General features: G+C 44.7%; 1 protein-coding gene across 1 annotated transcript in view; it reads left to right on the top strand.

Moving 5' to 3' along the window:
• Nucleotides 1-6,848: 6,848 nt before the first annotated feature.
• LAMB2 (laminin subunit beta 2) overlaps nucleotides 6,849-10,807 on the top strand; it is a 60,846-nt gene continuing 56,887 nt past the window's right edge. Inside the window, exon 1 of the mRNA XM_083722353.1 lies at nucleotides 6,849-7,274. Coding sequence (XP_083578479.1) covers nucleotides 7,247-7,274 — 28 coding nt within the window. The 5' untranslated portion in view covers nucleotides 6,849-7,246. The remainder of the gene's footprint in view (nucleotides 7,275-10,807) is intronic.

The following is a 10,807-nucleotide window of genomic DNA, read 5'->3' as shown; positions in this document are numbered from 1 at the left end:
TAAATTGATATGATTTAGTTTTGGTAAGTAAAATGTGTGTAAAATTACATTGAAATCACCAATGATTGTCAAGTACTTGCAGTATTATTATTATTATTATTAAGCATTACTTGACATTTTCAGTAGGTAAAATTAAAAACTTACTTGGTTTTCCGAAACAGTTCATATGCTTCTTAATCAAACGTAGACTTACCAAGCTAAGTGTTGTCCGATCACAGCAATAATAGCAGATTTGCTCACACTCAAAAACATATTTTTAAGATCCCCCTCACTGAAGAAATTTGCAAAAAAAAAAAAAAGTTTCACCCTCCTAAAATGAAATGCCCTAATGTGGCAGTTCACATCTGGGTTTCAAAACCCTAAACACTGGGGGTAGGAGAGAGCTTTGCTCCAGTTGCTATAGAGTCCAAAGCGACCAGAACAGACTTCTCTGCCCCAAGCTTTCAGTCTTCTGAAAGTGGAACCCAGAAGCGGATTGCCACATTCTAGGCATATTGATTCACCCAGCTTTAAAAATGTTCTAAAAACCATTTGAATAAATAAAACATTTCAAATAAATAAACAGCATACTCTTTTTGTACAGGTAATGCAGAGTGGGGTTGGGTTGTTGTTGTTTTTTGCGAAACCCTATTCCTGTAAGCATGCATCAGAAAAGAGGGAAGCTTCTTGGGCTTGTCAATCGGAAGGTCGGTGGTTCGAATCCACGCAACGGCCAACCTAGCAGTTTGAAAGCACAGCAGTGCAAATAGATAAATAGGTACCACTGTGGCAGGAAGGTAAACGGCGTTTCCGTGCGCTCTGGTTTCTGTCCCGTTGCACCAGAAGCGGTATAGTCATGCTGGACACATGCCCTGGAAAGCTGTCTGTGGATAAACACCGGCTCCCTTGGCCTGAAAGCGAGATGAGCGCCTCAACCGCATAGTTGCCTTTGACTGGACTTAACTGTCCAGGGGTCCTTTACCTTTACCTTTTACTGCATCAGAAAAGAGGTGAAGGGAATCCACCCTTTTAATCACCTTTGATTCTCAGTTGGTAAGTGATCGTGAATATGTCCAGAGTTTTGGAGGAGATATATATGGTTGTCAGCTCCTGAACTGAAGACGACTCCTGAGTTTTAAAGAGACAATGTACAACTCTACATTTATGGGAGGAGGAGGAGCTCCTATTAAAGGAAAGAGAAATAACCATCAAGGTCAGAAGGGGATGGAGAACTCAGTGATGACAGCACACATGCTTTGCATACTAATGACCTCTGTTTGGGTCATTTGCATATCAAGGTAATGTGGGAACCCTGGAGAACCACTGCCAATCACTATAGACAACATTGAGTTACATCAGTGGTAGGGGAACCTCAGGCCAAGGGGCCTAATGTGGCTCTCCAGACCTTTTTATCTGGCCCTCAGGACCATGACCCCTCTCCCTGTCCCTGCTCCATGTTCTCCTGGAGTGCTTTTGCCTGGCTGGAATGTGTTGTTAAAGGGAGATATTGCCTCTTGCTAGCCTGGATTGGAAGATGTCTGAATTATCCAGCCGTGCTGTTCTTATATGATTCTGAGCATCCTTAGTGTGACAATAGATCTTTTGCAGTAGCACCCAAATATTAGCATATCCAAGCAGATCATGCTAATAAGAAATCACCGTCCTTCTGCTGTAAGGTTCAAGCACAATTGCAGTTGGGTTTCTACGCTGCTGGGAATATTGCACTTTTTCTGCACATTCATCCTGTTAAAAAACAAAAAGAGAGAAGAGGGGGAAAACCAATAATAATGATAAATACTAAAATACAAATAACGATAGACAACCAACAGATCACATCACTATGTGAATCTGAAATTAAGCATATAAATTAATACAAGCTCTCCAGATGTCCAAATTGATGCCCATGTCAAATACGTTTGAATGTAGCCAGAGTAGTGAGTTCCTCTGACCTTTGTGCAGTATACGATATGTATTTGCCCTCCCAAGATCAAAGTATCTTAGCCACCGTAAGAGCTTGGAAAATCCACTTGTGTTGTCCATCCTTTCATCTCCTTACTGCAGGTATATAGTCTAAAAGCACATAAACATCTCCAAATATCAAGGATTTTGCCACTGCAAAATTGATGCGTCAGCTTCAGACCAAAAGGAACGTCTCACTGGACAAGCCCACACCATATGCCTCAGTTTGGCACTTCCAACATCTAATTGTATTAAGACAATGCCTTCCTATACAAACGTTCCAAGCCTGAGGCCAACACCACATCTTACTGCAGTGAATTCTGCATGTTACTTTTGTGTTGTAGGAAGAAATCCTTTCTCTCACCTGTCCTCCATCTGCTACCAGTTTGCCTACAATGCCACCTCCTCTTACCTTATGATGCTCTGGTTTCCCACTCCCCTCCTGTTTAATGAAATCTTCCTTTTTTATTATTCCTGCAGACTTTTTGCCTGACAGGTTGATAATGTTTTTCCTTTATTTGCTGTTTGATATTACTGTTTTATTGTGAGGCTGTGAGTCTAACCATTGTTCACTAAACCTTGAATCTGCTCCTTTCCAAGCATTCCTCCCAGACTTTCCTAAACAGGAAACATACAATTTTGGATCGATTACCTGCATTCAAATGATGTGGCCTGTGATTGACAACACATGTAGAATTCCAGACACACCCTCCTTGAAAAAAAGGCAGAGCAATGAAATAAATACACACAGCTATTCAAATTAGGGGTCCTGATTTTAAATCGAAAGGCAGATAATTTCAGGTAATTCTGAAATTAGGCCTAACCTGATTGTAAAAATCCTAAAAAGCAGTTTGGTGGGACTTACTTATTTGAGGTTAGGCTTCCTATGTGCTTAACAGCCATGTGATAGACAGAAAGTCAACAAGTAAAGCTTTCTATTCACTGTATCTTTATGCTGTGGAAAGCTGCAACTGAATAATTTCTGCATGTCATCATGCCAAAGTGATAAAATCTATTCCTATTTGAAAATACCTCCACAGGTGAAAGTCTATTTAATTCCTCCATGAACGTTGTTATTAATGTGTGCACTCACTCACACAAACCATATTGTTTACAGTGGAAATATTTCCCAAGAACAAATCTCAATGCAGCTGCACTATCACTTTCTAGTGATCGTTCCTAAAGATAGCCTCACTTTTACGTTAAGTCTCAAAACAATGGCAAGTTAGACTCACACAAAGACCAACATCTCAAAACAAACAGGAATGCCATATTTTCCAGCTCTTGAAAGCCAGATGATGCTTGTAGCCTGATGTTGAGGCTATCATCATGTCTCTTGCTGACTATCTCCTGAGAGCAGGCAAATTTTTTCCTCATGACTGTTTTAAGAAATGACTCCCACTGTCATTGCAATTACTTCTCCCTCCCTGCAAGAAAATAACACTCTGTTCCGAAGACTTGTTGGCCTGAGACTAGGGATCCAGACTCCATCCATCAGTCACAGAAGAACCAAGGTCTGCTCTGTTGTACGTGTTTATGTGAGCAGGTTTCCTCAGAGATTAAAAAGATATCAGGTTAATAATAATAATAATATAGGGGCCTTCCGGGTCGGCGCCATCGCCGAATGGCGGACTCCCTCTGAGCTCCGGAGGGAGCCTGCTGGGTAGGGGTTGGGTCCTGCCGCGCCGGCGACGCGGGGACCCTCAAAAACCATGGGCGGTGATGCCCATGGACTTGGTGACTCGGCGGGCACCGCTTGCGCCCCCCAACCCGCGAAGGAGCCTTTTTAAAGGCTGCGGAGCGGGCGACGGGTGTGTGTGTGTGTGTGTGGTGCTATGAGTCCCCTGCTTCTCCTGCCCAGCGAAGCCGCATGCCATTCGGCGGAGAGCAACGACTTATTCTTTGGAAAATTTTGGATTTGGATTAAAAAGAACAACCCGTGAGTAAATTTATCGGACTTAAAAGGAAAAATTTGATTTATGAATTTGGAGCGAGTGGGGGAGGTGCAAAAAGGAAGTCCGCCCCCCCCCTGTTGTAGATGTTTTAACGTAAGGATTTGACAACTAAGATCGAGAGATGAACTTGTTTATTTGAAAAAAAATATTTTCACGAAGGGAAATTACAATAATTGTGCTGGAGGAGAAGATTGGTTTGTGAGAACTAAAATGCAACCCTCCCCCCCGGGAACCGGGAGCGATCCGTTATGAGAGACTGGTGAAGAGACACAGAAACTTTGACAGCTGTCAAAGTAGCTGTCAAAGCAGGAAAATAAAAGAGAACTTTGTTACGATGGCTTTGCTGGTTAGATTTGTTACAATTTGGACAAAAATTATTGGAAATAAAGGCAACAAGTTATTTGACTTTTGGGTCTGATCTGGAAAGAAATTAAGTTACCATATTCCCTCTAGAGCAGTGTTTCCCAACCTTGGGCCTCCAGCTGTTTTTGGACTACAACTCCCATAATCCCTTGCCACTGGTCTTGCTAGTCAGGGATGATGGGAGTTGTAGTTCAAAAACAGCTGGAGGCACAAGGTTGGGAAACACTGCTCTAGAGGGAGGTTGGGACATTGCAACAGTAGCAGCAAGTGGAAAAATATTATGAAATTGAGCAGGATTTGTTATCTCTTGGGAAAGCTGCAAAAACGAAGCATTATTTTGTCTACAGAGGTTTCTACACTAAAGGAGACAATGGATTTATCTATTGAAGAAAGGAAGGGACTTGACGTAAGTTTATGTTCCTGAATAAATAAAGCCTCTGTGGAGAACAAGAAGTTTCTGAATTAGAAGGTTTTTGCAGCAGAACAGGAAAAGAAACCTGAGGAATAAGAGCTGGACTAAACTCTAAGTTGGAACATTTGGGACATCCAGACTTTAAAAGGATCAAGAAACAGAATTTGAGTTATACTCTTAAACATAGAGGTCTGGATGGAAGAAGAATGATCTTTTCTGAGAGTTTCTCCGAGATTGGACTTTCTGAAATCAAAAGCTATCAAAAGACAGCAAAGTAGAACTGAGACATGGACGTGGGTTCTCCAGTTTGGCAGTAGACAGATGGATGAACTTTGGGGATCGGAACCGGGAAAAGGGGGAGGGAGATTTGGAATCCAAAGGCTGTAAAATTACATATTTTTTCTTTCTTTTCTTTTTTCTTATTTCTTCTGGTTCTATGAAAATAGGGGAATTCGTGGAAGGGAATTGGGGTCGAGCTTAGGGAAGCATAAAAATCATAAGGAGAAATGGTTAAATAAGATAAATTAATTTTGAATAAATGGGTTATTTATAATTATAATAAGGTTTTAAAATATGGGGTAAGAATTTGTGGAATTAATTTTATGGAATGGGAATACGAGAGGGGGAGGGGGGGGAAGTCCGGGAAAGATGTCAACGAAACTAAGTGTAAACTTTATTCTTTTCTTTTTTCTGTCTTTCCTTTTTTATTCTGGAAACTTTAATAAATATCATTTAATAATAATAATAATAATAATAATAATAATAATAATAATAATAATAATAATAATAATAATATAATGATGGTGGTGATGACAAAAATAGAAAGAAAAACATCAAAAAGAGTGGACATAATTTAACTATTTTTTTATTTTACAAATGCTTTCCTAGTCTTTTCCTGGGGAAATGTACTAATTATTGTGGGCGAATCTAGCTTTCAGGCAATGTCACATTTGACCTTAAGTATGGCACTCTTGTCTCATAGCTGAACGGTGATCATTCTTTACCTGCTTTATGAAAATTGTAACTTTTTAATATGAAAGAAGCTGTAGCTGTCTTTTTTTTAAAAAAGCATTTCACTAACTCACGTCTCTTATTTGCTTAAATATGCAGCTCCCAGTTGAGGGTTTGCGTCACATTCTGAGCCGATGTGCATAAAAGCATGGTGTGAAACATACTAAATGCCAAAAAACCTAACCAGTGTCTAAATTTGAGGCCTCTTTTGAGCTTGAGACTCGGGCTAAATGTCTCCCCACTCCACTAATGGGCCCTAACATTAGAAAGAGTGAATCAGATGCCTCAGAATATTTTGATTGGAAGGTGGAGTATAAACCTTCAAAAAGAAAATTCAAAAGAATCAATGTGACAGAGCAGAGACTTTAGGATTCAGCTACAAATAGCCCAACTCTGTGCCATGTGCATAGCCTTAAAGAAGAGAAGCTATTTTTGTGTGTCACTTTTTAAAAGGTTCATAATAGGCAGCTTTGTGTGAATAAAATAGGGCTATGGACTAGCCCATCCTGAATATCTGGGCTGAAGCAACAATTGTATAAACAGTTATGTAAATGAGAAATGCCACCATGACTTGTGTATACACGATACAATGAAAGCACTCACACATAAATCCTAATAGTTCACCCCACACAGAGCTACAATTCCCAACGCCTTTAACAAACTACAGTTCCCAGGATTCCATGCGGGACGTGCTTTAGATGTATGGTATCAGCAAAGACTGTTGTTATGCGGATAATAAAACAGTTTTGCCGGATCCCTTCTCAAAGCTCAGCAGATCTTCTGAAATATATCGTAAGCTGCCAATTGAAAAATACACTGAAATGGGACTAATCTACGGATATTTGGCTTTATATATAATTATGTTGTGCAATATAAAGATAAAGCCAAATACCCAAAAGATTTGCCACATTTGAGAGCGTTTTCCAAGCAAAGTGAGGTTTGCTATAGAGAGAGGACAGGATTGTAAACAAATAAATCCATGCATATTAAGGCTTTAGTTTTGTTTAATTTGCTTCAAGACCTGGCACTGAGCCTCAGCTAAAAATGCACACACACACCCTCACCTCCTAAATAAACATCGTTCACCTCATTTATTTTTATTTTTAAAAGAGAGAAAAGACCACCCTTTCTGGATGTGCGTATGTATCTGGCTGCTGGCTTTACGCAGCAGCAGCACCAGATCCCGGCGGAATCCGCCCCGCGCTTTCCCTCTGGCCTTTTCGCTGCTAACTTTTTCCAACTAAGTTTAGCTTTTGGATCAAGCCGAGGAGCGGCGCGAGGCGACTTCTTCTTTCTTTTCTTTTCTTTTTTCCCCTAAGGGGAGGACGGGGGGCGAGGAGGGTTTTCTCGGGACGGAGGCGCCGGGGCTCGGGTTAGGAAAGGCGCAGAGGCATCCAGCGGGGAGGAGGCGGAGGCGGGAACGGCCTGCATTGGGAAAGGGGTCCTCCCCATCCGGAGCGACCCACAGGCCGCCCACGCCGCCGGGGTCCTCTTCGCCAACCCTTTGGCTTTGCCCCCAATTCAGCAGAAGAAGAGCCGCCCGGTGCGCGGCATCCACGGAGCTGCCATGAGGCTGTGGGGTTTGCTACTCGCAGGTGAGTCTCCGCCAAGGATCGGGGTCGCGGCACCTGCCTGTCAAAGTCCTGGCAGGATGGCCAGGAAGGAGGGAGGCAGAGAATAGGGAGCCTCATGCTGAGAGGAGGGAGAACTTCACTTTTGAAATTGTCTGTGTGTGTGTGTGTGTGTGTGTGTGTGTGTGTCTACTTGGATAGTGACTTTTAAAACTATTTTTTAAAATCGAGGACGGCTTGAGGGCTTCTTACATCTTTTCTTGGGTCTGCATCGTGCCAACCTTGCCCTTCCCTCGGGACAGGGGGCTTCTTAACAGCCCAAACCAGAGAAATCTCCTTTTCTTCTCACACAAATGCCCTCATGGTTGTCTTCACTGTGGCCGCTCATCCTGGTGGGGCACTGCCAGGCTTCTGCTTGGCCTGATGTGCCCTGTTTGAGGGTTGGGGGCATCTCCCAGATTCCCCAGAGGACAGGCTTCAAGATGGTATAAATAGTGTCTGGTGGTCTTCTTCGCAGGACGTATGTTCTAAACTCCTACTTTCTACTTGGGGCATACGGTGGTCGAGATTATATTGGCTAAAGTGGGTGTGGGTGGGTGGGTGCTGATATTGGGGTCCTATTTGCCCCATCCTAGAATGCCTCACTGCTTGAGGGTTGCCAGCAACTGCTGCGTTCCCCAGGAACAAGATGCTATGGTGGAGAAAGCTGCACCTGTTGATTTGCCACTACCTCTGCTTCTCTCAGACAAGTAGCCCGATCCTATGCAAGTCTGCACGGAATAAACTTTCACGGATTGCAGAGGGACCCTCTGTGAGCGGCAGCTGCATAGGATCGCGCCTTAGATGTGTCTCATACGGAGGCTAAGGATGTGGGTGATGCCTGGATGGTCCATCTGCTGCCAGCGGACACCTGTTTCTGCCTCGTTCACAAGATCACACCTTCCGTTTGCACACTCGACAATCACTTATGCAGGTTGAAACCTCCACTTTGCCGACAGATATGTAATGGGGAAAGAACCCATCCCGGTTCTGGGTGTGCAACCACAAGCATTCATTTGAACAACGCTGAGGAGTTGCTAATCTGTGTCTAGTGTTCTTGAGTGCGTACCCTGAGAGCTGATGTAACAAGTTAAACATTTGTAGAGCAAGGAGCCTAGGCTTTGGCTGAAACCAACCATATGGGGTCGTGGCAATAAGCAAAGACAAAATTAGAAGGAGAGTAAAAATGTGTGTGTGTGTGTGTGTAAGTGAATAATGTCTGTGTGTGTGCATGGAAGATGCCTCTATATTTGGTTTTGGTGAAATGTTTCAGCCTCTGTGAAGTCGCTGTGTCTCCCTTCCCCTTGGTTCTTGAACTGGAGCTTATCAGCAGTAGGCTGATAATTTAATTCTGGGTTAAGTGGTTTGGGGGATAATTATTATTGCCCCCCCCCCAGATCAGCCTTCACCAGCCTGGTGCCCTCTGGATGTTTTGGATGACAGTGTTGGCTGGGGAGGGGGTCATAGGGACGTCATCAAAAACATGTGGAGGGCACCGGGTTGGCGAAAGCTGCCCTCAGTTCCTTCTTACCATCACTAACTCCCGTTTCACTTGGCAGTAGCTGTGTATTGAAAGAATAGCAGGGAGGGAAACCCACCTTTGGCTCCGAGATGTTGAGGGGCAACTGTAGGTGTCCATTCTCAGGGCTACTTTGATGCTTGGCACACTGCCGTCGCTTCACCATTTTAGCAACTAGGATGGCTAAAGACTATATATAAGCGATGGCTCTTCCTGCCCTTTTAGGACGTGCATAATGAGTTGGGTTGGGATCCTAAACCGTGCTTGTAAACACGAATCGGCCTGCTATTCCAGTTTGCTCAACTTAAAAGAGTACGATAGACAGTCTATATGTGGGGTGAGGAATTTTAAACATGCATCTTCGGTGGCAGCTTTGCGTCCACCCCACCTGCTTTGTTTTGTCTCTCCGTGCCCCTTTCCTGCCTCCAGAGTAGGGTGGGTGCCTAGTCTGCGTACTCCCACCCTCCATTCCCCCCCAACCTTGGGTTGGGGGAAGCTGCACGCCCAGCCCCACCAGCTGGAGTCTTTGTCCCTGGCTCCCTTTGAAGCTCTGGCTCCAGGGGATTTGAGGCTCAGAGAGCTGGCATGGAGCCTGGGAGCAGCCTTGCAATGTGAGAAGGTTGGGAGGGGGGCGCTAACAGGAAGGACCCACACTTGCCCCACCTCAGCAGCTGTAGAAGGAGTACCAAGTGCCGCAGTGTTGGGAATGTGCTGGCAAAGGAAGGAATGGTCCTTGAAGTTTTCTTCAGCTGCAGGGCCATCATCTCTCTCCCCCCCCCCCCCGCCCCATGTTTCCCCTTGCCAGTTTGCAGTGAAGTGGAGGGGCAAGGTTTGTGTGCAAAGACCGCTTGGCATCCAGCGGGACCCAAACTTATCCGAGCTGCGATCTCCGCTTGGTGCTGTGCCACCGCCTCCCTCTTTTTAGCAGGCTCTCCAGTGGATGTGAGCTCTTATAAAGCCATCGTTTCACGGCTTTCAGCCCCCAGCCCCCACGTTCCTTGGCGCGGGGCCAGGCTGGCCAGACAACAGAGCCAATCCCTGCCACGGTTATTTCTGGCAGGGCTGCGGCTTCCGCTCCCAGGCCCCATATAGTTGCTGAGGGCAGAGGAGGCAAGCAGAGGCATTTCACGCACACACCCCCAGCCCCACCCTTGCAGGGTGAGCAGCAGAAACAGGTGGAAGCATCTGGTGGCGGATGCCTAGCTGCATGCGAAAGGAGATGCCTAGGAACCTCCATCTCTAGCGCTGCAGTTATCTATTTGCACTGGGCTGGGATTGTTGCACTGTCAAGTCCTGGGTGTGTGGCCAGATCAAAATGGCAAAAAGACCCATCATACTGGGGGTGCCCCTTTAATCTGAATAGGGTTGGGCAACCTTCATTAGCTCCTAGTATGTTGCTGAGCACAATTCAAAGTGTTGGTGCTGACCTTTAAAGCCCTAAATGGCCTTGGCCCTGTATACCTGAAGGAGCGTCTTCATCCCCATCATCCAGCCTAGACACTGAGGTCCAGCGCCGAGGGCCTTCTGGCGGTTCCCTTGCTGCGAGAAGTGAGGTTACAGGGAACCAGGCAGAGGGCCTTCTTGGTAGTGGCGCCTGCCCTGTGGAATGCCCTCCCACCAGATGTCAAGGCAATAAACAACTATTTTACTTTTAAAAGACAACTGAAGGCAGCCCTGTTTAGGGAAGTTTTTAATATCTGGTGCTGTATTGTTTTTAACATTCAGTTGGAAGCCGCCCAGAGTGGCTGGGGAAACCCAGCCAGATGGGTGGGGTATAAATAATTAATTATTATTAATTATTATTTATGGTGAACTGACTAGATAGGTTGCTGTTATTCCTGTTTTCTCAAGGAGGAATGGAGCAAAAGAGAGAGTAGGATCCGATTACTGAAGTATACTCGGAGTCGTGTATTGATTTAATGCTCTTTATTGCAGCTCGTAGAAGTTGAATCCCCCCCCCCCAAAAAAAAACTCTCAGGCTTTATATACATTATTTACA

This window comes from Podarcis gaigeae (genome assembly GCF_964106915.1).
Source record: "Podarcis gaigeae genome assembly, chromosome: 2".
NCBI classification, from domain to species: domain Eukaryota; kingdom Metazoa; phylum Chordata; class Lepidosauria; order Squamata; family Lacertidae; genus Podarcis; species Podarcis gaigeae.
The sequence above is the reverse complement of the archived record's forward strand: the minus strand, read 5'-3'. Positions and strand labels throughout refer to the sequence as shown.